A 26627-nucleotide genomic window follows, 5' to 3' on the forward strand; every position below is an offset into this window, starting at 1 on the left:
GAAAACTGCTTTACATCTTCAATATGAAATTAAAATACTTGTCAACAAAACTTCTGCAGGTCTGTTGAAAGTTTTCCAGTTCCTATTTTGAGTGTATATGTAAAGAAAGATGACTTGGAGATGATCACTGAAATAAAAGGGAGTTTAGCAGGAGGTTCAGTGTGCTAATCTTATGTATGTTAGGAGATTAGAATTACAATAGGAATTCCCTGCTAGGAATGGTGTTCCTATTAGGGCAAGGTTGCCAATGGTGAGGCATGCAGTGGTTGTGGGGAGTATTTTTTGGAGTCCTCCTATTTTTTGGATGTCCTGTTCACCATTTAAGCTGTGAATGATGGAGCCTGAGCACAGGAAGAGCATGGCTTTGAAGAATGCGTGAGTTGAGATGTGAAGGAAAGCTAGTTTGGGTAGGTTTAGTCTGATTGTAACTATTATTAGTCCTAGCTGGCTTGAAGTGGAGAAGGCAATGATTTTTTTAATGTCGTTTTGGGTAAGGGTGCATGTGGCTGCAAATAGTGTGGATAGAGCTCCTGGGCAGAGGCACAGAGTTAGGGCAGTTTGGTTATTATTGAATAGGGGGTGAGTTCGGATGAGGAGGAAGATGAATTAGGAAACAAAATCACAATGGAAAACAATTTTACAAATGATCAATTGAAACTGTTGTTGCCTTTTTTAAGGAGTCTGTACTCGTTAAAATTAACAGGATTTATCCAGGGTTTTAGTTCATTTAAAGAATCTTCTTTTCAAATTGTATACAAATTGCTTGAATTTGTAGTAGTGTGTAGTAGCAGTGTTAGGTCATAACTGCTGATTATCCTTTCAGAGACACAAAGTGTTTTTTGAATAGGGGGAGAAAAAGAGTTGCTTTTCTTGATTTATGGGAGATATTATATTAATTTAAACTGTATCTTAGTTTTTAAATTTTTTTAACTTCATTATCAGATAATTTTCTGTTTAGTTGCTTTTCAGAGCATAGTAGCTAAACATCAGGTGGGAACCAAAGGTATATTTTTACAGGAACACTTTTTTCCACATTTGATATGAAAAACATTGTGTTTATTATAGTTGGAGATGGTTATTAACTGTAATAAACCTTATGCATTTGACAACACCTTGTAGTCAGCTTCATTATTTTGCTTTAATGAGCTTAAAAGGGGTTTTTTATTATTTTGTTGTGCTGAATCTAATTTATTCCTTACCGTTGGTTGAAGGTGATAGGATAATGCGTATTGTATTTCTCCATTTCATAGACTTTACGTGTAACAATGGGGAAAGAAATACTGAAATCTAAGAAGTTGTTAAAGAAGCACACAAACTTGCAGGGAGACTTGGGAGCAGGTTTGTTGTAGATGGTTTGAACTCCCTTTTTTTCCATACTGAAATATCTAGCAAGAAAGCCAGCAAATATTTAATGTGTTAAAAAAAGTAACTTTTCCCATTATTTAGAAATCAGGAAAGTGGTATTACTGTAATCTTGTCTTGAAAGGTGTGATCTTTATCTTTTTATGCTCTTTTGCTTTTGTTGTCTAGGTCTCTGACAAGTGTAATGGACAGTGCAGAAAAAGGCCTGTCCTCGGCTGAAAACTTAAAAGGTTTTATTGAGATAATAATTCCATTATTGATTGAGTGCTGGATTGAAGCATCTCCTGCACAATCAGCTCCCATTCTTGGAAACCTTTTGGAATCAGAATCTCAGCAGCTCATGCAGCAAGTTCTTAGCATAATACATTTATTGTGGAAACTCACAAAGCGACACGATGAAACATACAAAATGGTAAGGGAGAAATGATCCATGGCATAATGATGAAAGTTCATTTTCTTTTGATTAGAAGCTAGTGGTTTGGTGATTTGAAGTACTGAAGACACTTCATTAAGAGAGAAAAAGCCTAGGTGTTGAGTAGATTCTGAATCTGGATTTTAGTGCCTTCTACTGTAGAAAAGAATCTGTTGAACTGAGCCAGGAGTTCAGTAAATAGTCTCCAGGAATCCTCCCTGACTGCAGTACAAAGGGTTTGAAACTGGAAATGGTAATGGAGAAGAGGAGCATTTTGTCTCCCAGATAACCCCTAGAATATAAATTGGAACAAAGTGTAGAATGGGGTTGTTTGTTTCTTGTTTTTGTGTGTTGAAAAATTTCTTGGGGGTGGGTGGGAGTGAACAAACCCTAAATATTTGGAAAGGTAGAAGATAATGGTGGTCTGAGATCCTGTAATTGCTTGGTGCAATCTGTTGCTGTGTCATGATTGGTAGAATCATAAGACATTGGATCAAAAAGGTTTTTAGGAAGTATCCTCTGAAGTTTTTTTTATTCTCTCTGTATTTTACTTAGATAACTGAATTGCTTTTTTTCGTAACTTTTGCTGCTTTTACAAAAAATTTACAAACTGGAAAATTTGGCTATTGAGTAGGTGGAGGAAATGTCTTGACAGCTCTTGGTTTAACCTGTGTATAGGACTGTAGGTCCCTTTGCTAAATTAAAAAAAAGCTACACATAGGGTAATTACTGGAAAACATTTGTGGAATTGTTACATTAGATCAAAGTTACCAAACATACCCAGCTTTGAGAGATGGATTCAGTGTGTCTGAGCAAAGCACACTGTTCCTCTTTTTTCTTCTTCATCTTTTCTAGAGGCCCTCTTGGAAGTAGGCAAAAAGCAGGCACTTGACCTGGTAAATTCCTGTGGCAGCCTCCTGTCCCTAGCCTTTTTCTGAAGGATCCTGGAGAACTGCTGCCCTTAGCCATAGGGTGCCTGTATTTTGGTCACGTGAATGGCACACTCCTCTGTCAAGATATAAAGTGGTTTGGGTACACAGAGTTGGATTATGACCATAAGTTGTTTGTGGGGAGAAAAAAATCTGAGGTTCATACAACTTGTTTTTTTGTGGAGCAAATTTCATTTTAGATTAATGGTTTGTTTTGTCTTTATAGTTACCATTATATACAAAATGCATTCAAATGGCTCTGTTTGAAAATGAAAGCTTTGCTTATTTAATAGCCCTTGGGCTTACAGGCCGAAGTGGCTATTACAGTCACTGTGGATAACCACTCTGTATATGCTTTGTGGAAAGCTATTGATCTTTGAAATAGTTTAATGGCCATTCTCTGCTCTTAATGGTCAAATATCGAAAAGATTATTCTGCCTGATCAATTTGATAGCAATGCAGGCTTTTTTAGTGATGAGTTCTGCTGGACACTTTGTGGAATGGTGACTGTCTGCTAACCTGCAAAGAGGTATCGGAATATGTTTTAAGTCCACTCTGATTTTAAGAACCCTGATAAATTGGTATAGAAGTACTTCATTCAGATCTATAACTCAGATTAGTATTGCATATATTCAGGTAAATATGTGCTAAAAAAATAAAGTGGTTCAGTTAGCAACATGTTGTTGCTCAACCTTAACTTACAGCATCTTGTTATACTCCCTTGTTTTGTGGACCTTCATGCACAGCACTTGAAAGTGAAGATGTATAAACAACTTGGAATCAGAAGCTAAAGTTCCTAGTTTCATTGATTCCAATAATGAATTTTGGGACATGATTGTCTGGATTTATTTAATTTGCTACTATGTTTTCTGTCTGTCATTTGCTTTCCTTAACAGGAACTGTGGCTCCGAATGAATTACCTTGTAGATTTCAAGCATCACTTCATGCGTCATTTTCCTTATTCTTTACAAGATACAGTAAAACACAAAAAGAAAGATCCATGCAAAAGGTAAGAGTAAAATCAATGTCATGTACCAGCTTTAATTTCATAAGAGAAGTGGGACAATGTGACTCACATGCTTTATCAAATATTTAGTTTTTAATGGTGGAAAATAAAACTTATATTATGTATTTCTTGAAGATCTGTGGAGATGCAGTTATAGGAAGGGTGCACTGCTTCAAATTGAGACATTTTAGTTGTTCTTTGTAAAAGTATTGTATAGGAAGTTGTCTGAATAGCATCCAGTAGAAAATTAAGTGCTGCCTTAGGGAAATAAAAGCATTTTATTCAACTCTTGATCTGGAATTTGCATATTGCTAAATGGTGATTGTTTTAGGCTGACTGGTTTCATATTTCTGCATGTTTTCTTCAGCTGACTGCTGAGTTACATTAAACATAGTTCAAACATTCTTTTCACCTCCATATAGTCTTCTCTAGTTGTATTGTGGGGCTGGGTAAGGACAACTTGGAGGGGAGATGGGCACACTGTGGCTGTCTTGTAGGGCAAAGCAGTAGTGGAGCAGAAGCCAAACACACATTTCTTCACTTTTGATGTGTCAGAACAGATGCACCAATTCTGTTTTGCTACAGGCCAGTAGCAACTGGATCCAGAATCATTTTTAGAAAGGAGCATTCTTGTTTGTCTCTGTGGGCAGAAGTTGCTCTGTTCAGTGTGGAACACAATATTTTAGTAGTAAGTTGTCTCCATTCACAGCTCCCAGATGTGAGACTAAATTCATGCTAAAGTTGTTCTGAAATCATTCTGCACCTTTGCACTCTATGTAGAACACGGGTGTATTTACAAGGGGTATCAGCTGGTGTCCATTTTTATTTCAAAAATAATTTTTTGAAATCTTTCTGTTGTCTCCCCCTCCTCCCCTTAGCAACAGGAACTGTATGAAATCCTCAAACAACATCGACCATCTTTTACTGAATTTAACCTTGTGTGACATAATGGTTTCATTAGCAAGCGCTTCAACACTTCAGACGGACTCTGGCTGGCTGGACATGATAAGGAAATTTGTGACAGACACTCTTCAGGATGGCAGCAAGCTGAATAGCAAGCAAGTGAACAGATTGCTTGGGGTGACTTGGAGACTAATGCAAATACAGCAAAACAAGGGTAAGATGAGTAGTTTCTGGAAAGCAAAATTATGCACTGACAAAGCTTTGACTTGTTTTAGCATTTTAATGCTGCACTTTACATTCTCAGTTGTTACACCAAAATGCATTTTGTCATAGAAGTAAAATTAATTTTATGGTAATACCCTTGCATGTAGCATTGGAGACTTTATTTTTGGAATGCTTTTAGATTCATTCTGTTGATATCCAAGGTACAAATATATTTGTATCTGTTTTCTGGTTTTTCTTCTTAAGATACTCTTATAAATGGAAGATTAGCTTTATATTGAAAAACTAACTACTAGGCTGTAGAGCGGCATGATATTTTAATATACCAGTCCTTATTTAAAGTCATTAACATAGCTGATAGACTTTCTCAAGTACTGTCAGATGACTGTTTCAGTTCTGTGGTGATGTGAAATGTCAAGATACTTTTGATGGAAGCTGCTGTTGAGTATTTTCCAAGGTGTTTGATTTGAATTCTTTTCCAAGAGAAAACATTTCCAGTTATGTCTTGCAGGACCAGTCTAATATTTTAGCTTGCTTTTTTTTTCTTTCATTTCAAGTGCTACTTGGTTGTATTCCAAATGAGACCTTGGATATATAGAACTTCAAGAAAGGACTTTATCAGTAACCAGAAAAGTGACAGCAGTCTTTTATGTTTTACCAGTGTGATAGAAATGAATTCCACATCCAAGTAGTTTAAAGAAAAGCCCTTAGCAACAGATACAATTGTTAGAATTGTAAAATGAAAATATGTCAAATGTCCCTCAAATACATTTTGGCAGTTAGTTATATTTCCTACCAAATCCATTTTAATTGGGAATCTGTCTATTCCCATGTACCCTGATGACAAAGGTAATAACTACTCATTCCTATCTGCACTTCAAATTTAGCTTTATGTTAAAGGAAAATAACAATCCAAAGTCAGAGCCTGTTGCACCACCTGAGCTAAAGCAGAGGAGTTGCTACTCAGGAAAGTAACTTCCAAGACGTTGTTAGACTGTTAGATATTTCAGGCCTTTCTTTGTAATGAAATACTGATTTTTTTTTTTTTAACTTTGCCAAACTTCCACCAAACAGTGGATAATTTAATAATTTTCTGCTGATCCTATAGAAGTTTAGCGTGAAATTAGTTACCTCACAAAGCTGTGTCTCTTTGTGTGGATGGTTTATGTGTGGTGTGAAATTAGTTTCCTCACAAAGCTGTGTCTGTTCATGTGGATGGTTTATCTCACCCCTTCAAGATAATCCTTGTGCAGTACTAAAAACCTGACTAGGTGTCAGATTGAAATTAATCTACGAGCTGTAGAGGAGATACAGCCTTGACATACTGGAGCAATAGGAAGATGGTTCAACAAGGAGAAGTGCAAAGCCCTGCACCTGGAGAGGAACAATCCCATGCACCTGTAAATGCTGGGGGACCGCCAGGTGGAAGCAGCTTGGCAGTAAAGAACCAGGGGTCCATGTGGAGCCAGCAATGGGCCCTTGTGACAAAGAAGCCCAATGGGGTCCTGGGCTGCATTAGGAGTGTTGACAGGAGGTTGAGGGAGGTAATCCTGCCCCTCTACTCTGCACTGGTGTGGCCACTCCTGGAGCAATGTGTCCAGTTTGGGGCTCCCCAGTAAAAGAGTGGCATGGACATACAGGTGAGAGTCCAGCAAAGGCTGTGAAGGTGGTGAAGACCCTGGAGCACCTCACCTGTGAGGAAAGGCTGAGTCAACTGGGGATGAGAAGATTTGGGGAGCATCTCATCAGTGTATGCAAATAGTTGAAGGAGGGGAGCAAAGAAGAGGGAGCCAGGCTCTTTTCAGTGGTGTCCAGTGACAGGACAAGCAGCAGGCACAAACTAAAGCACAGGAGATGCTCTCTGAGCATGGGGAGGACCCTTTTCACTGTAAAGGTGACCAAGGCACAGGTTGCCCATAGTGATAGTGGAATCTCCATTCTTGGATATACTCAGAAGCCATCTGGACATAGTTGTGAGCAGCCAGATCTAGCTGACCCTGTGTCAAATTAGCTCAGTCATACATTCCCACTCTTATCCTTATGTGATTCTGTGGAGGAAAAACATTCTGTCCTTGATTGGTTTTTTGATAATGCTCTAGAAATTTTGAACTGTGTTGTGTCAGATAGAACTGCAAAAGATGGTACATAGAAAAAAAATTAACTCTTGATTTGTTGAAAACAATTTGACATGGAGATTAAAGCCTGGAAAGGGTACGTGTTATTTAGAAGACAATGCAAAGTGAAAAATGAGCCATTACAGTAAAAAAAAAAAAGTTAAGAGCACAATGGAAAGGGGAAGTTTACATAGAAAAACCAAAAGAGCTAATGAAAAAGAGATTAAATAAAACCATAGAGAACATCCTGTGCATTATCCTGCACAAGCATGGTTCCATTTTTCTGGATTGCCTGTTTTGAGTAGAGTTTTATGCTAGGGTGAAATGCAAATATCCCCTTTTTTTCTGTGAATGTGTAGAAGAGCTTGTAGCTGTGTTGTCTGAAGATTTATCTCCATCGCTTAAGATCAAACTTGGGACCTCTCTGTAGTTAGGAGGTCTGCTCCTTTTTTGCATTTCTCAGGTATGACTTCAACAGCAGCTTGCCTGCTAGTTGTGTTTTTGATAAATTTTCCTCATGCAACGAAAGGGAGCACACTCAGTCACTTCAGAAGGAAGCTTGACATGTGCCAGTTAAAACAGAACTATTTTAAAACCTCATGAGTTCTTCAGCTGTGTTTTGGGCATCTGTACAATGTGGGCCTTTTAAAGTATTACTTTTTGAGAGTTCCTTTTAGCTTCTATTTTTAAACTTCTCCAGTTCACATGAAGCAATTCAAATAAGTAAGACCTGTTTTACTTAAAATGCCACAAAGTTTTAGGAAAGTGAAAATTCTACTCACTTAGAATACTTATTTATTTTTATATTTTTTCTGTTAACAGTTTATCAATTAGCTATAAACTACATAAAGTTGTAATTGTTAGTCATTTAAGAATAAGCCAGCATTCTGTTAAAAAAATGCTGTTCGAGGTGAATCTTCACCTGAAGAATATGTGAATTGAGTAAGCTGATACTCCTGATGCATTGAAAAGAATTTAATAATATGTATCTTAGTTACATGAAACATTAAAATGGATTTTATTTTTCTGCTGAAAAATATGTTAGATTTTAACTTCTAAATGGCTCCTGCTTCATGCTGGCATGTGACCATGCCATTTCGGGTGATTTTTGTAGTAGAATCCTTGTATGGTAACTTGAAGTTGAGTAAGAGTTTTACAGACCAAGACTGGCCCCTGACTGGATCCAGAATCATTTTTAGAAAGGAGCATTCTTGTCTATCTCTGTGGGCAGAAGTTGCTCTGTTCAGTGTGGAACACAATATTTTATCTGGTTTTGCACACATAACTTACTAAGACTAATCTGTGTACCTGGATGAAAAGACAGATGTTTCTCAGCTTTGGTTTAGGAAGATAATGAAGTGATTGCTGCTACTTAAGTGTGCCTTAATTGGATTGAATTCCTTGGGACCACAAGCTCTTCTGTGACAAACTGAGTTCAGGTCTCATACCTTTCATGTATTGCTTAAGTTTTCAGGTGCTTTCCTATTCTTTCCAGGCTTGTCTTCTCTGAATTCAGGTATATTTCCATGCTTTGTTAATTTTTTCATCCAGTGATTTAGTCTAGTTTCCAAAGAAAATGTTTGGTCTCTTTTTCAGTCTATTACAGTAAGTTCTGTGTTTGCTGGCTAATTTTATCCAATTAGGTTACAGTGGTAAAGCTTTCAAATGTTGTGTTAAGTCTGGTGATAGCACATGGTTGATGAGAGCTTCAGGGCAGGAAAGGCTGCAGGGTAGTTAGCAGTTCTTGCAGTGTCTTGCCAGCAGCCTCTTGAGGTATTTATTTTCTGGTTAATTAGCACGTGTAACTTGGAGCCAGCTGGTTCAGAGACAGGGAGAGCTGGTGAGTGTGTGGCAGGGAGAAAGGGATAGTGCAGAGAGAACTGAAGGCACTGTGACAGTGAGGTTTTGGGGAGCAGAAGTAGAAGAGAACATTAGTCTGAAGTTACTGCACTAGAGGAAAAGGATTGGAAGATAGCTGTGAAAAGCAGGAATTTATTGCTTTTCAGCTACCTTGCAACCTGTCTTCAGGAGGTTCAGAAGTTTTCACTTGCATGTTGTCTCTATTCTTTTGTGTTTCTTTTTGTTTCTTTCATAAGCTGCACAAGAAGTGTTGTTTGAATGGTTTAGAAGTCAGTCCAGAAGTTACTTCAAAACATTTTGGTACTTCCCTCTGGACTACAGTGTAAACAATTGTAGATAAAGATCACAGCTCTGTGTGTGTGTGCATGTATAAAATCAGAAGATTAAAAAGTATTACTTCTGATTTTTTTTTTTCCCAGTAGCAACGGAACCCTTGATAAAAGCAGTATATACACTGTACCAGCAAAGGAATCTGCTCTTTCCAGTTCGTACATTGCTTTTGAAATTTTTTAGCAGAGTTTACCAAAAAGAAGATTTGAGGACACAAAGAATCAGGTAAGAAAAAAAAAAGGCATATTGTTTTTCATTTCAAAATAGTGTATTTATTTTGGGAGTGAGAATGCTGAATTTATGTGTAGATATCATAAAACTTCATTCTGAATCTGTTTTGATGCTGTGTCACTGGAATTTGAAAGTTTGTGTGCTCTGTGAAATGGAGATTCAACAGCTCAGTTGTCTATCTTAGCATAAGTACTAGATAGATGTTAATGACTTAAATTTTAGCTTGAAGTATGCTGCTACAAGCTTATTGTTACTGACTGTGTGGCAGTCAGTGGACATGTTAAGATCATGCAGCTTGTAGACATGGAACATTTCCATCACTTCATCCTGAGGTCATGAGCTTGTCACTTAGTGCCTCTGTTGATGTTCTGATAGTGGCTGTGTAGCCTTTCTGACTTAGTTTCTTAAGAAAAATACTTTGTTGTTTTGGGGGTGTGGTTCCAGAGAGACTGGGTTTAAGAAAGTGTTCTTGTTCTTCTGGGCTCCTGATTCATCGTGGGATCTATTAGATCATGGGCAGCTTTTAGATACCTGACTTGCTTCAGATGTAGTCAGTAAGAGGAGATTATTCTCTCTATGTAATGCTGTTGCAACAGTTTTTCATTAATCAGTGTGTCCAGATTGTCTCCAAATCTTTCCTAGAATGTATTTTTCAGCCAAGTCATCTTGGACATAAAAAGTTCCAGGACATAAAAACCTTAAACATGTGTTGATGTGTATGTGTCATTCCTGGCTCATTTGGGAATTGCAGCTCCCCTTCAGGTACTGTAAAGCATCTCTAAGGCTCTGGGAAGACCTTCTCTTCTCCAGGCTGAGCAACAACAGCTCTCTCAGCCTGTCTTCATAAGACAGGTGCTGTAGACCTCTCATGATCTTCATGGCCTCCTTGAACTTGCTCTAATAGCTCCATGTCCTTCTTATTTCTGGGGACCCAGAGTTGGATGCAGGACTCCAGGTGCCATCTCACCAGAGCAGACTAGAGGAACAGAATCCCCTCCCTTGACCTTCTGCCCACACTGCTTTTGATACAGCCCTGGACACTGTTGACTTTCTGGGGAATGTGATCTGTTTCTGCCACTGAAAAAATCAACCCTCAGGTCTCTCAGAAGTTGTGGCATCTGCTAACACAGTCAAGTTTTGGGAAAATTGTTCCTTTCTACAACTTCTTTGCTTTGTTACATCATCTGTTGTAGTAATGCCTGAGTACATGTAATTATATCTACAGCCAGAAATAATCTAGTGCTATGCTCTGAACATTATAAAAAGTGTAGGGAATATGAAAGACAGGGAAAAACACTTGGGAATAACCCATTTTTCTCCTCTTTTCACACGGAGTGAAAAAGAGATCTTCATACTAATTAATTTCCCTGAGGTTACATAACCACTGTTCTCTGTACTTACCTGAAAGTCTTGAGCATCTCATTCAGTTTCATGTGATCATATGACCATCTGGAAGGCTTTACCTTTCTATCTTTAGACATCACAAGTAGCAGTAGTTTTGCTGCTGTTCCTCTTAGTCTTCTACATGGATTTGTGATATTTTTTAGTAACAGATGAACAAAATCTCAAAACTTCTTTGCAAAAAAGTATAACTGCACTTAGGTCTGACAAGATATTGGAAGACAACATAATATTTGTGTACTACCCTATTCCATTTCTTTCCTTTAGGAACAAGTGAATTTTTTTAATTTCTTCAAAATGAGGGCTGTTTAGTAGCTCCTGGACATTCATATTGTTCCATTCAGTTTGATGTACGTAGCTCCTTCCCTCCTCTGTAGTTCCCTCCTCTGACTGTTCTCCTCATTCTTTTAATTTATTTTTTTTTTTCTCAGAAGCTAGTCAAGAACAGTCTACAAGGAACAGAATTCACATTGGAGCATTTTTCAGAATTTTTTGTGAATGTGTTTATTTTTTAGGTCTGTCTGATTCAAAGGATAAAGTAGGAGCGTTTGGCCTGTTGCTGCCTTGTGGAAAAAAACCAAATTGACAGATTTATTACATGGTTCAGAATTAGGTTTTTTCTTGATGTTTTAGTTTATCTTCACCCCTAATCACTGCACACGTACCGTGCACTGTGTGTATATAGGCATATGTAGTGTGTGTCTGTGTGTGTGTGTGTGTGTGTGCACATGTGCATTTATATACTGATAAGAGTCAGTGGGTGTCTGTATCGTGAGCTTTTCTCATCATTCCTTGGACCAGTCTAAATCAAGAGCAACTGCAGTGTCCTCTGGCAAGGAGTGACAAAGCTCAGCTCTGTCAAGACCCAACTTATTTTTGCTTGTTTAATCCTGGCTTCTTCTAGCTTCATTTGATACTAGCATCTGCTTCTTTCTGTGAAAGATGAAGCAAATGTTTTATTTCCATCCACTATTTCCATGTCAAGTGATTTGAGACCTCTGACCTCACCTCCATCTCACCCACTTCAATGGTCTGTTCTCCAGGCTTTTTCTGCTGTTGAGCAGTTCATCTCTATGCAAGACCCTTCTCTCTTGTGTCATGGATACTTAATTTCCTTGAAAATTTTTTCATTGATGGGTCTTTGAGAGTGAAATAATCTGTATCATCATCATGCTACTCTTGTTGACATCCTCAAAGACCTACTTTGAACTTCTTAATTTGCACTTGGCACCTTTTTTTCTTGTGATCATCACTTTAGTTAAAAGCTGATGAAATGCTTTTGGTTTCTAAATGATACTTGATTTGATAAGCCAGGGTGACCTGGAAATTGTAGCCTATGAAAGATAGATTAGTCCATACTGTTGTTTCAGTTTGAGCTAGAAAGGAGAAAGAAAAGCAATTTAGTCAAGAATGGGAAGAGAAGTTTGTGTGGGTTTCTGTTGTTTTATCTTTTTTTCTGCTACTGATTCTTCCCTCTTTCTTTAGGAGTCGAAGTAAAGTTTTATCTCGTTGGTTGGCTGGCTTACCTCAGCAACTGGCTCTGCTTGGCTTGAGGAATCCTGAGCTTTCCAATCAACTCATTGATATCATTCATTCCGCTGCTTCTCGTTCAAACAAGGAATTGTTGCAAAGTTTACAAGCCACTGCTGCTCGAATATACGGTAAGACTTTGACACTATAGCATGAGGAAGTTTGTCCCTCACCTGGTAGGCAGCTTGCAGTAGGTGGAAAATCCTGTTGTTTCCTAGATGAGCCTGAAGACTGGGTGGGGGGTAGGGTTGTAGATTGGTTCAGTTCCCTAAAGGTTAAAATGAACTATGTGTGCCATTTACTAGAGAGTAAAAAGATTAAGAACTTTTCTTCAAGTCAGTAGTTATGATAGACTGGAAATTTTAGAGTGAGACTCATGGAATCATTTGGGTTGAAAAATACCTTTAAGATCCAAGTGGTAACCCAGCACTGCCAAGTCCACCACTAAAGCATGTCCCCAGATGCCACATTTTTTGGACACTTCACTGGAGAGCTTGATCCAATGCCTGACTACCCTTTCAGTGAAGAAATTTTTCCTACTATCCAATCCAAACCTCCCCTGGTAAAACTTAAGGCAATTTCCTCTCATCCTGTCACTTGTTACCTGGAAGAAGAGGCTGACTCACCTTCACCTGGCAGCAACCTCTATTAAGTTAGTTGTAGAGAGCAATATATTCTTCTCCAAGCCTTCTATTTTCTAGGCTAGTATTTCCTTATTTTTTTCCCATTTTTTCCCCTGGTTATAATGGTTATATGGTTATAACATCCTCACGTCAGTGGGTAGCTGGGGTGGCTGGTGGGTGCAGCAGGTGCTGACCGTGCGCTGTGTGCCACAGATCCGCTCGAGGGCACGCTGGTGCTGCTGCCGGCCGAGGCGCAGCGGCGCCTGGTGCAGCTGGTGTACTTCCTGCCCTGCCTGCCTGCCAGCCTGCTCGCCTGCCTCAGCCGCTGCTGCATCATGGGCAGGATGTCCTCCGACCTCGCCGCCACCCTCATCGGCATCCTGCACATGAGGTACCACGCGCCGTGCTCAGCTCTAGCCAAAACAGGCCCCGGGTGGGAAGAGTTAGTCATGAGCTTGAACCTGGTGATCGGTTTGCACACAGGAAATCAGTGTTATGTGCAGGGACTGATGGTGTGGTTGGCCTGCTGCTCTGACTCTGTCTTTACACTGCCCGATTTTCTACGATACTTGTTGAGAAAATCGTTCTGCTGTTTAGGTTGGAAAAGACCATTAAGACCAAGTCCAACTGTTAATCCAGCATTGCCAGCTCCACCACTAAACCATGTTTTTAAGTGCCATATTCATCTATCCATATTATTTTACTGTCTTTTTATATATTCATGAAGTCTGCCAAAAATTTTCATCTTGAAATACAAAAATTAGTGCTTTTAATACCTAGGTCCTTTCAGTAAGGATGCAAAGCAGCTTTAGCCTCTCTCTTACAAAATCTGTAAGGCTGCACGGTATTGAGCATCTTCTACCCAGAACATCATCACCAGTGGTCTTTGTTCTGCCACTAATTGCAGCTTTCCCTTGTGAATGCTTCAACTTGACACAGCTGATAGTGAAAAACAACCAATCAGTTTTTCTCATGTTCTGCTCTCTTTCAGCTCACTTTTTCTCCAGTTACCACACCTAAATAGCCAATTTATAGTTGCTAGGCAAGTGCCTTGTTTGAAATTATTAATGCTCTTGTTTTTTTTGTCCTGGCTTGAAAGAGGGTAGGTTTGCCTGTGAAGTCAGGAAGCAAAGCTGCTGTTCCACTGAAGTGAGTGCAGGGCTTGCTGAGATTTCACAAAGGTGTTTTGCTTTGCTGCTTCTGGGAAAAATACATTTTTTCAACATTGTGGAACCTTGGATAAGCAAGCAGGAATTAAGCTTATATGAATTATGCTTAAAATTATTCTTGATGCTTTTTGGATCTGAAACATTTTTAATTAAAATATGACACAACACAATGTACTGTCAAATACAGACCTGTTTGTATTAGCTATGTAACACGTGGATAAGGTGACTAACACAGGAAGCAGTAGTGGTGAAATTTATATCCTATATTTGTAATGCATTACTGCTGTAAAAGTGAAATTCTGTCTAGTTTTGGGAAGCTGGGCATCAGATTTTATTTTTAAAAATGAAAAATTGTCTGCCATACACTGGAAGCTCAGTGGCAAAGTGTAACCAGTTCAAAGACAGTCATTGTAAGAACTGAAGCCAGTAATAAGCACTCAGGTGCTTAATTTGTTGTTAGATCCTAGTGGATTTTCATTGTGGGAGTTTTTTGTAGTAATGGGGTGCCTGTTTTCTAAAAATTACAGTAATGGTGCAGGTGGGTAGTGGGCATTTGATCCTTTTGGCAGAAAATGCAAGTGGCAGATGGAAGGCAGTGTTCTTACCAGAAGTAGGTTACATTCTGAGAGCAGAGGAGGAGTAAATTCTTTGTTTTCAGAAGTGCAAAGGAAGTATTTTGATTTTAATTTTGAAACTTTGGATTCAAAGACTGTAGATAATCAACCAAGATCAAGAAGTCTATCTGAAATCACTAATTGAAAGAAAAATGTACTGATGTACTTAAAGTAGTGTGTTTCTTTTATATTGATAATCCCTGACAGTCCATCTTTCTGGAAGCCTGCAAGTTTTGATGAAACTTGAAAAAGAGAGATTGCTAGATTGCTCTTGACTGCTTGACTGAGCATTGGTTTTATTTGATAAGGCTCCTTTTGCTTTTTTTTTTTTTTTTTTTTTTAAATTTTTATTTTTCCAATGATCATGGCAGCAAACATTTTATCCTAAAAGATTCATCAAAGTTTGGGTGCCTTTAGGGAGCCAAGATGATAGAAATATTTTTGGCTGAGGGAGTTGTCCAAAAAAAGTTGCTTTGTCTATTTAAAGATGCAAAGATAGGGAGATAAGTAAATACTAACTTTTCAAGAACAGAAGAGTCTGATACTTCTTTTTCATTGGAAAATAAGTTGTACAGTCTAGGAAACAATAGTAGGTTTTCTGGATATGAACCTTAGCTGGGCTTTATGAGCTTCATAACCAGTTATTGCACACAGGATAAATGAACCAATTGTCTGTCTTTTATGAGAAAGACCAAGCCAAACTATTGTATCCATTTTTGTGGCTCTTTTTTAGATAATGACATGGACAGACTGGATTTTCAAGAAGAGCAAATAATGATAGTCTGTCAGTTGTGATAATGGGGAATGACTGACAAATGGTCATTTTAGGTAGATAAGGCTGGGAAGAAGTTGGAGTCAGCTGTGTACAAGACTCTTGAAAAGGAATGGGAGTGCAGTTTTAGCAGGATTAAAAATATAGACCTTTAAATGTCATGAGAGTGTTTGGTTTGAGTGCTAGCAAAATTTTATGGAAGCAGAGATACATACAGGAATGGGTTGTGTAGCAAGGGGATACAAATATACTTCATTGGAAATACTTAATGTCAGGCAGCTGGGTTGGGCATGGATGGTGGAGGGTAAAGCCTCCAAGGAAGTAGAGACTGGGTAACTCCTGGTCATTGTTTACAGCTCTTACGATACTCAGAGTCAAACTTGAAAGTTTGTCAAATGAATGGTACTATAAAAAAACTTCTTTAATTCCATATTTCTGTGCCACAGCCTGGTTCGTGGGACATTTTCTGTACTTTTAGATTATATGACTTCGACGGAGAAGCTGTCCCAAATCCACGGGGAGCCGTCCTGTTGGAGTACCCCGCTGCCGTCAGTAGATGGCGCTGTTTCTCTTCCAGTACATTTCCGTTCCCTGGGCTGAGCGGGGACTCTCCCTGAATTTCTCTTCTCCTATAGAATCTACTTATCAGTCAGGCTTTAAATAGAATGGATTCAGGAGCGTCAGAAGGTTTGGTATACTTGTTCTTAATTTCTTCAACAGCCTTTATTCCCATGCTATTTTGACTGGCAGAGGACGGCTGTTTTTGCATGCATCCAAGACTGCTCCTATGGAGCTGTGTGTATTTGTCAGGGACCAGCTACTCTAAGGTGGATTCACTGAGAGTACCTATGGATCATCATAAAACTTGCAGTTATTCCCTGAACAATCATTAGAAACTGAAGGAACTCGTAGGTTTTTTTGTGTGTAAACTATAAAACTAACAGTAAGTGTGTCCAGATGGTTCAAAGCCTGTGATGATATCAGGTGGTAACATTAAGTTATAATTGTGTGTTATGTTTCAGAGCTTTTTTTTTTATTTATTAGAAGTGAATTTTGAAAATATGTAATAGTTTCACTTTTTATTTTTGCAATGGTGAAGTGAATACCCAAATGGTGTGTAGGAGCCCATTAAGTGAGCTGTGAGTGCTGAGAATCAAAACAATGTTGGCAGTATTTCCATATAGATTGGGAAGGTTTCTGAGCCCCTGGGAGGTTGGTTACCTATACTGTTAAATTATTAGAATGGTTTCTGTAGCGCTTTTGGTCTACGTTCACTGAAGCTGGCACAGACCAAGGACTGTTCTGAAAAGAGAGCTGAAATGCAGCCACCCCATTTTGGATGCTGCTATGAACATGGCCAGGTTTGCACTAATTGGTCATGATCTCTGTGCCAGTGAACAGACATTGCTGGTGTTGAGGTCACTGGGGTGGCTACAGCTGGTGAGTTTCAGGTGAAACTGAACATCAGAAGGTCTTGTAGTGGCTTAATTTCCCTGCTGTTCTCCTCAAATGCCTGCCTACTGTAGGGATCTGAGATGTAAGTAGCTTCAATAAATCCAGGCAGGTGGAGTTCTGAGAGATGGAAGTGTGCCAGGGTTTTGGGTATAAGTCATACAGGTGAGGGAGGGTGCAGAGTGACGTGAGTGAACAGTCTGGCACTTCTGCCTGAGAAATGGGAGACAGCAGCTTCTTGACAGGAGATGAGTTCTCTGATTTGGCCTCTGATAAGCTTACATTTATGGAAAAAAATGGAAGGGTCAGGTAGTATTTTAGAAAGTGTTTTGCATCAAATCTACTGGATAGATTTCTTTGGGATCTTTTAGTGGTGCTATTTTGATATATTGAGATAAGCAATTCACCTTGATGCAGTGTGCCACATTTCTAGAAGAGTTATCTTCAGTATTTATTTCTCATTTATGATTTATTGGAATAACTATTAAATAAGCAAATAGTAGTTCACTGCTAGTTCAAGGTAAATGGTTTGAGTGTTGGTTTGGAATATACAAAACATAGCACGAGTGGATCTTTGGCTTGAAATTCCAGCCATAGCTTCGCCTTGACAGTGGAGTTCTGGTAATTCCTTGAGGCCATGGATATGGACAGGTAGACAGTTCTCTCCAGGAAGTGAAGAAATATGTGAATCATTGATGGCCTGATATGGGCTAAGGTAATAAACTTTAGCAGTATCAGAAGTAGAGCTGGAAAAAATTTTGGTGTAATCTCCCTATGCCTGCTTTCCTGCATTAATAGGGCAGAAGGGCTACTTCAAAATGGTTTTAAAGAGGCAGTAAAGCATGAGCTTATGTTTTCAGCACTTTTTGGAAGACTGACTTTGAGGCAAGTATTTTTGTCAAATGTGGAAATGTATTAAATATTGTAAATGTACCTTCTTGTATAAGGTAGATTACTTTGTTTGCCTGAAAAAGTGGTCTGCTGTACCAAACTCCATACTGGTGCAGTTGCAGAGAAACCCATTTGTCAGGCTCAATGTTTTTTGTTGCCACTCTGTGATATTGTGGTGCTTGAGTGTCAGATACTCTTGCAAACAGAATTATCTTTTTTCCTTCCCTTTCGTATATGGTGCTGTGTTTAAGATGATTAATATATAATCTGCATACTTACTGTTATGTGTTCTATTCTATGAATTGTGGATTAAAAAATGCAGATTATGGTATTGTGATCAAATATATAAATCAGGAAGTTAGATTGCTGACTTTCTGGGAAAATTTTGCTGCCTCCTCTCATTCCTTGAAGTACAAATAAGGAAACTGAAATGCGATTTATTTATGTGCCTTATTTATGCATAATAGTTATGGTTGTTTTACAACTTTTTATCCATTGGAACAGTGTGTCTGGAAATTATTTCACTGTAATAGAGAGTTGGACAGATAATATTTCACTGTCTAGATAAAAAACAATGGGAGTTAATTTATGGCATTTCTCTCTTGAAGTAGAGTGTCCATAAATGAGCTCTCCAATGGCTTCAAACAGCCATTTCTTATTCTTTTGGGACTCTTTCCCTGCTGGGGTCTCGCCAAGTGTTGTTTCTGTTGCTGTAGCAAAGGAGCAGGGTGAATACCATATAAATGAAAGCTGAGTGCTCTCTGGCATAAATTGTGTGGGAGTTCCAAGTTTTCATAGGTTTGAGATAACCCTGGGGGTAACTTGCATTCTGCTTGATGTAACTGTAAATTAACTCTTCTCTTAAGAGGTAGTGCCTTTAAAATATTCTGCTGCTTTGCAGACAATAATGAGGGAGCTCAGCTGGTGTCTCATCAAGCACCCAGGCATGCCTGTTGGTTCCTGCTATCCTCTGGAATCTGGTGCTTAGAACTGAGATGGACATTTTAACATTTGTTTGCTGTGAGGTGTAAAATTCTGTGTCTTCAGATACATGACTCAAAGATGTTTAGGGTTATAACAGAGTTCTTTATGGATATTTCCACTGTAATTAAATGCTATTTTGTCTTTATTTAGCCTTCCTAGTTATTTTATCTTCAGCCTTTGCCAGTACAGCATGAGGAGGCACAGTGAGAATACAAAATGTAGCTAATGAAGACCTTCTACACTACTTGATTAAAGAATTATTGAATGTGTAAGTGTAGTCAAGAAAAAGAAAAATAGCACATTCCCCCAAACTGTTTGCAACCAGGAGAGAACTTGGAGAGGATATTGTAACCCATTGTTGTGATTAGCAATACTGATAGAACAACTGAATTCAGTAACTCTCATGTAAGTAAAGTGTAGAGAATACTCCAGAACTGTATATTTATTTTAAGAAGACATCAATAAAATGAAAGTTTTGCCAAAATAAGCTAAGTTCATATTAAATAAATAACACAAAACAAAGAGGAAACTCTCAATTTTTATATACAAATGGTATATAATGGAAAGTCAGCTCAGTACATCTTGGAGAATAAGTCAAAAATCATACATTTATAGAGAGGTATAGTAGTTATGAATGGGTTGCTGTGAAAAAATGCAACAATAGTAAGGTCTGTGTTCACTGAAGTGCCTTTTCTGGCTGTATGTTTACACCCCTCAATTTAGAAACAAAAAGGAGGAAAGTATTAAAATAGTAACAAGAGGGCTTAAGGCAGCATTGAATAAACTAAACCTTTATGCTTTCAAAATGCTGGCTTCTCCCTGTTGGGGTACCACTGAGGATGAAGGGTGAAAAAATGATCTGTTTTCCTTGCTGAAAGATGAGAAAAGATCTGTAGTTCTTGAGAATCAGACCCCGGGGTGGGTTACACTGCATTCCTTCATCCACATCTGGTCACCAAATTTCCTTTTTCTTGCTTGCTGTTTTGTAACTGTCTAGGACTAGAAAGAGGGAGAAGTCCAAGCTTGTATTTAAGGACATAGGCCCTAAATTTTTCCCCAGGTTGGTTGTAGTGTGAGGTTCCTAATCAAAGGGAAAAGAATTATGTTGCTGCACTACAATTGCCGCCATCAGTAAATGCCGTTTGCTCATTAGTGAATGTTTCTTCTGATTTGTGCTCTCATTTATAATCTGAAAGCAGTGCTTTGCTTCAGACAACCTCTGCAGCTCTGGAGCAAATGAGCAGCTGACAGGCTTACTTTTAACAATGCATAGCTTAAATTGTTGTTTTCTTAAAATAGGCTTCATATTTTTCCTCAAATCCCTGGTAATTCCTTTCAGATGTTTGTTGTATTTTGCTGCATTTTCAAATGGAAAGACTTGATCCTTCAAAAGAGATAATGAAAGTTAAAACAAAAAACTTACAGTAACAAACCAGTGGCTACACATGGTAACCTGTTGGAGGAAAAGGAAGATAAAAACCCCTCACTTGTTCTTGGAGCTTACATTCAGGCCCTGTACTACCTGGAGCTAAGTTGGTCTGAATGATGAGATTGGTATACAGTTGGGGAAGTATTCAAATATTCAATTTTTTGGTTTTTTTCTCCTTTTTTTTTTAGCAATTTCAACATAATTTTTACAGGCATGGTTTCCTGTCTTTTTCAGAACTGATATAAAAACTGAGAGTGCTGATCCTCATTAGCAGTAGAACTCAAAACTGATTTGATTAAGTTGATGCAGGGACATGAGTTTATACTTTATTGCAGTTGCATTTCAATCTGACAGAAATTATTTTTCATTAAAGCTGAACAGGAATAAACTGTGCCAAAGCTGAGATAAATATTGGCACAGGGCTTTTTAATGTTTTAAAAGAACATGTTTTACAGAAGTGCAACTACATGCCTACACTGGGAGAAAATGTTGTATATTTTTCTTCCATAAAGGTGCAACAGTCCTGGTGTGGTACTTGCATGTAATTTTGCCCTTTTCAGTGTGTTTTGTTGTTTGTACACACAGTTCCTGACAATGATAATATGGAAGTGTTTGGGATGTATTGTAACATACTTTCCATGCTCATAGGTAATTCCATAGGTGATCCATTACCTCATACTTGATGGGTGTTTTAACGTGTAAGCACTATTTCAAATGGCAGTCAGACAATGCAGCTGTCATTACACAGCTGGCTGGCTGCAAGACATGCAGAGTCCATAACAGTCCTGTGAGAAGGCTGGCTAGGAGAGACACATGTACAGTGTTGTCCCAATGTGGTTTTATCAGTAGAGCACTGTTTCTGGGCTCAGACAGTGACCCCTGGGCACTGTGCTGAAGGATTTCAGTGGGTCCCCTAGAGCTAAGGGAAGGATGCTGCAGTATCTGTGTGGAAGTCTCCCACTTCTGATGCGTGCTGATCAGTAGCTGAACAGTTCTGTGTGGACAGATAAACTCTGGGCTGATGTTAAACTTGTTGTGTTGAGAGGTCATAGGTAGCACAGGTCTTAAAAATTGGAAGCCAAAAGAAACAAGGAAGCCTTTTCTCTACACTTCTCTGTGTATCAGCAAAGACTTTTTTCCCAATGCAATTTCTGATTGATCACAATGAAAGATTCACAAGTGCTAAAGGAGTGCTGTTCTACGTATCTGTGACCCTGGGTTGTGAAGGAAAACTCAGGCCTGTTTTATGCAGTGGAAACAATTCTTTATGATCCTTGGTTGCAGTGTGATTATTTTGGCTACTGGGGAAGAAGCTTCTCATATTTCCAAGGCCTTAACTGAACTCCTGGATATGCCAAAAGAGCTGCTCTGCTGTATCCTGATGAGTTGCAAAACAACAAAACGTGGGAGGTGCTGCTGGGTCATTTCCACTGTTGGGTAGACGAAGTGGCCAAATTGCTTTGTCAAGAGACAAAAAAGGCAGGGTAGCCTTGATTAACTTACATTTCTAAGTACTTTTGTATACAAATCATGTGAAGGCTTGTGGACTTTTGTCATCTCTCTTTCTGGGTTGTACCTTAGTAGTCGCCAGTGGTGTCCAGTGATGTCTTCTGCTGTATGAGCTGATCACTTCTACCTACCACCTCCTGCCTTTAAACCAATTGTCTCTTGATATAAGGACCTTTGTTCCTACTCGGAGGCTGTGTGGATTTTTGGAAGTTTTTTTTCCTAAGTGTTACAGGCTCTTTCATATTCATGTGCAGCTACCATTAACAAGATTTCTAGGCGATGCATCATGGAAAATTTTTTTTCAGAAACCATTTGGTCTGTTCCCAAGCGTGACACAGGTGTTGATCAAAATACCCCCACCAAAAAAACAACTGAAAAAAACCCAAAAACACCTTGGCATTTGTCACTCCATACTCTTGCAGGTGTCAGGGAAGTTCTCAGGTATCAGATTGCTCACGGCTGCTAGTTCAGTTCATTCTTGCCTTCCCCTGGAGTTCTTTTCCATGGTGAATGCCATCTCCTGGTAATTCCTTTCTGGTTCTTGGGGTTCCATAATATTTTGTGCAGCTGCTTGAAGTTATCTTGAGGAGTTGTTCTGGGATGGGAACCAGAACAGTTTCTTCTCTGGCGATCAGAGATGGGCAGAGTTCCTGTAGCCGGTGTCCTAGAGCCTTTTCATGCTTGATTGCCATCCTCATGCAGTGCTTGTCTGCTGGGTGTACAGAATCTCAGGAAGTTTTCTGCTCCTGATGTGTTTGAAGGACAATTAAATAATAAATTAATAATAGTACCTTGGTCATTAAAGCAGTTGCTGAGGTTGCAGAAAGTTTGTGTTCACTGTCTTCATCTGGAGGGGAGATGGATTTCCTATTTCCTTATGGAGTGACTTAGTCATTGACCTATTCGGAGGATTTGTACTTAATAATTTTATTAAAATTTAATAAATTTTCAAAGAGTTGAGGCCTAGAATGGAGTTAGTTTTTTTTCAGGAAATGAGTGAATCAGCTACTGACTGTGCCTGTGACTGTTTAAATGTTCTGTGTGGAACAGAAGTATCAGTGAAAGAAATAGAGGGGAAACTCCTTTTACAATGATTTTATAACCTAGAATTTAAAAAAACAGTTGTGGGAGGGCTTGGTTTAAATCTTTGATCAGTGGTTGATGAAATCAATTTAAAATAGGATCACTTAGTACAGTACAAGTTGTGTATCTCAGGCTGTTGTCTTGCCAATTTTCAAATAATTCTGTAAAGCTTTGGGAATGCTCTGCACTAGGTATTCCCATTGATGGTGCTGAGAGGATTTTCCTGGAAAGTGAAGGAATTGGATTTTATTTTCCTTGAACAGAAAACACAAACCCTTGACCTTGCACTTCTCGAGTGTTAAACACTCAGATTTATGAACAAAAGGGTGATAGTATTAATGCCTCAGAAGAACTGTGAATCTTGCATTTGCTTTTTTTATATTTTACTTTAAAAATACTTGGAGACTGAACTCAGGATTGAAATTAGTCACACTTTTTTTCCAATTTTATTGCTAAAAACCATAAAATCAAAACCCAACCCCAATCCAAATTCTAAGGAAAACTTGCTTAGCAAGTGCTAGAAAGGTGAATTGCTGTCTGTGCTGGAGTTTGTGCAGTGTGTTTTAAAAGAGAACAAGTGGAAGAATAATTTCTAAAATCAGTGCAGCATCAGAGTTCTTCTACTAGTGACCTCTAAATGACCCAAAGACTCCTTGTGCCTGTATAAGCCAAAATCAACACCTAAAACCTGGACCATAAATCAGTTAGCTAGGTCAGGAGGCACAGAGAGATAGTAGTCTACAGTTGAGGAATAACCACTTGTGCACCAACTGCAGTTGTTATTTTGCAGCTGTGTGATACAGCCAACCCAAAAATAACAGCAGCATAAACTAAAGTAGTGAAGTCCATCTGGAGTTAAAAGTTTGCAGCAAGTGATAAAAGAAATGCACTGCACACTTGCTTTGACTGAGAAATATTTGCTCTGCTAATGGCAAGAGAAGCAGTAATTTTTAAGTTAATTAGATTCAGCTTTTCTTTTAATACCATTTGGTGTACAGAGGAGGTTACCTAAAGGTGCAATTCTAAACCTCAAAAGAGAGGTTCCCACTGAGAGCGGGTGACCTTATGGAAATTACAAGATGTAATTCATCATAGTTAATGTGGGTTTGGACTACATGACTGGAGAGGTCTCACTCACATGTAGTTTGATAACAGGTTCCCTTTGTCAGTAATAATTTATACAAAAAAGAGAAGTTATAATATGCTTATTACCTCTCTTCCACATATAAAGCGGGTAATTTTTTTAGTCAGATGTCTGACATGTAATTTACAAGCATCTTAAAAACATATTTTAAAAGTGCATACAGTCCCCAGTTATTCATGGTAGTCTTAAATATTAAACTGAGATTTAAAACATAATTTTAATGTACTTGTAGTACATCAACATCTGCTCTAGAATGGAATCTCTCTTGTTCTGTGTTCTTTACCTTATTTTTTATTTCCTTTAATGTGAACTTCAAAATTGGGCAGCTTTAACAAGCATCTACATTATAGGCACTTAAGTTCTAAGGTAATTGAGGTGCTGACAGCTGGTTAGACTTGTATTTAAACAAACTCCTATGCTGTAATGCTGCTCTGTTTGTGTTTGTATTATTAGAAAGACATTGGTTTTGGTCTTATTTATTGTGAGATTCTCATGTGGTGTTTCAATTACATGATTTCCTATTTTTTTCCATCCTGCTTTCTGTATGGAGTACATGAGGACTGAAGGAGCATTTTCTTCATGTTACAGTTTGGCCCTGTTTCAATAGGAGGCTCCATGTTTTCTCTATTGTATTAGGTCCCACTTGGAAAACAAAGGGATTCCCTCCCCCTGTCCCCACCCAGGGAAGTTTTTTGTTGTGCTCAAGTAATTTTCACAGCTGCAGGAGATGGGAAGGTGATGTTTTTCCCAGTTTAAAGATGAGGAACTGAGGGAAGGAAAAGGTGTAGGCAGAAGTATGTAGAAGTATCTGATAACTTTAGGAATTCAGTATGAAACATTTGGGCTCTGATTTTTCAGAGTATCTTCTGTCTTGAAAACAAAAAACTGACCTCAAATTCACTGTAAATACAAGTAGAGATCAGATGGGTCCTACTCTTAGAAATGCTTGAAACTGTGTCTCCACAGCTGTTAGTGACATTTTAATCTTTTAATCACTGTTGAGCTGTTGCAGGACTGTGGATAACTAGCTGAAAAAAAGGGATGAGAGAAGCTTCCAGTATGAATTATGTGAGCTTATTCTGTCCTGAAAGTTAAAAAAAAATTATCTGATGATGTTTGAAGAAATGTGTTACCACTGACTTTTTTTCTACAATTTCAAGTAGTATTTATCTTGCATCTTGTAAAACCTACCTGAATTTGTGAGCTAATACTTTCTTCTACCTTTTTAATTATGCCTCATATGCTGTGCTCATTATAGATGATGCAATAAATAGGACAGGGACAGGTCAGACTATGTTATCCTTCATGTAATCCTGATTGATCCATTCATCCATGACTTGAATGAGACATAGATCTTCAATTTTTTTCAGCGAAAATACGACACAAAATATTATCATACTCTAAGGTGTATGCACAGACAGGCCAAGTTGAAGATCAGAGGCAACCTTCTCTGTCACTTTCTAAATTTAATGCTAGATTATTTTTAACCTTATTGCTCTTTTAACACTGAGGCTGCTTCTGTGCATGTAATAGCTTTCACTTTCTAAAAAAGCAAACTGCAGCTGAATTTGGGGAATCTTGATTTTGTGTGTGTGTGACTCAGTGTAGCTCTGCTTGTAGAGATGAATCTTAAATTAAACCATTTAATAGCTCTGTCAGGGGCTTGTTCCTTAAGCTGCCTCCATGTTCCCAGGGCAGAACTGCAGGGATTCTCTCTGCTTCCTCTTATGTCTGTATCAGTGGCCCTTAGCCTTTCTCATACAATGATTAACATGCTTGTCCTGTTTGTGAGTTTGTAGATGCGTGGGAAAACAAAACTGATGAAGTGTTTGATTTCCAGATGTTTAGCAATAAGCTTTGGAATTACTTTTCCTGTCCAGGCATCTCCTGAACCAATTGCAGTTTCTGCTTGCTAACCTGCAGTGAATCTTGAGGTTTTTGTCCAGTCTCTTCTGGAGGTTATGTAAAATTCTTGCGTGCACTAGTCCTATTGTAAGGAATTCAAAGCATCTGCTAACTGTTGCATATGGAAATGGAATTTTTCCAATATGGAAAAATATTTTTTATTTGATTCTTTTAAACCAGGTTCTAACAAGATTTATCTTGCAAGTCCCTACTTCCTGAATTGGGCTTATTACATGTTCTTTCTTTCTCTTTTCCTACCCAAGATTTATTTCTTTTCACATTTGTCTGGTTGCCTTTGCAGCTTCTTATCTGTTATCTCTCTCAGCCTCTTCCATTCCCACCTTTTTGCTCAGTGGTTACATCACAGTTTGAATTTCTTTGTCTAGTCTAGCAAGTCCTAAACTCCCTTGAATCTCTCTCCACGCTCCTCAATGCTTATTTTGGTAAAAAAGAGTGACCTCAAGTCAGAATCATGGTTTTTCTGCATCAGATTTAGGGACATTCTTCTGCTGTGCTGAACAGGACATGGATTTCACTCTCTTTTCTGGTGTATGGATCTGTGTGAATATCCCATTCGATTCCTGTGTGAATATCCACCTTATGTAGAGAAGTAATGGGAAGAGCTCTTGCTGATTTAGTTGAGTATGTGTGAAGTCTCTTCCATGCTGTAACTAATGGGACTGGGACCTCCTTGGAAGGATGGAAAAATTTCACCATTCTCCTTGGAGACCATTGGTCATGGCCAAGGGATT

General features: G+C 38.5%; 1 protein-coding gene across 3 annotated transcripts in view; it reads left to right on the forward strand.

The window, feature by feature from the left end:
• TEX10 (testis expressed 10) overlaps window positions 1–26627 on the forward strand; it is a 54771-nt gene that overhangs the window by 8769 nt on the left and 19375 nt on the right. For 2 of the 3 annotated variants that reach the window (XM_071455867.1, XM_071455857.1), the window contains exons 4-9: window positions 1531–1774; window positions 3600–3712; window positions 4588–4826; window positions 9228–9363; window positions 12256–12431; window positions 13137–13314. In XM_071455867.1, coding sequence (XP_071311968.1) covers window positions 1531–1774; window positions 3600–3712; window positions 4588–4826; window positions 9228–9363; window positions 12256–12431; window positions 13137–13314 — 1086 coding nt within the window. The remainder of the gene's footprint in view (window positions 1–1530; window positions 1775–3599; window positions 3713–4587; window positions 4827–9227; window positions 9364–12255; window positions 12432–13136; window positions 13315–26627) is intronic. The other variant, XM_071455876.1, reaches the window with a different exon arrangement.

Source organism: Agelaius tricolor, unplaced genomic scaffold (assembly GCF_023055355.1).
Source record: "Agelaius tricolor isolate 1412-34295 unplaced genomic scaffold, bAgeTri1.0.p SCAF_2, whole genome shotgun sequence".
NCBI classification, from domain to species: Eukaryota; Metazoa; Chordata; class Aves; order Passeriformes; family Icteridae; genus Agelaius; species Agelaius tricolor.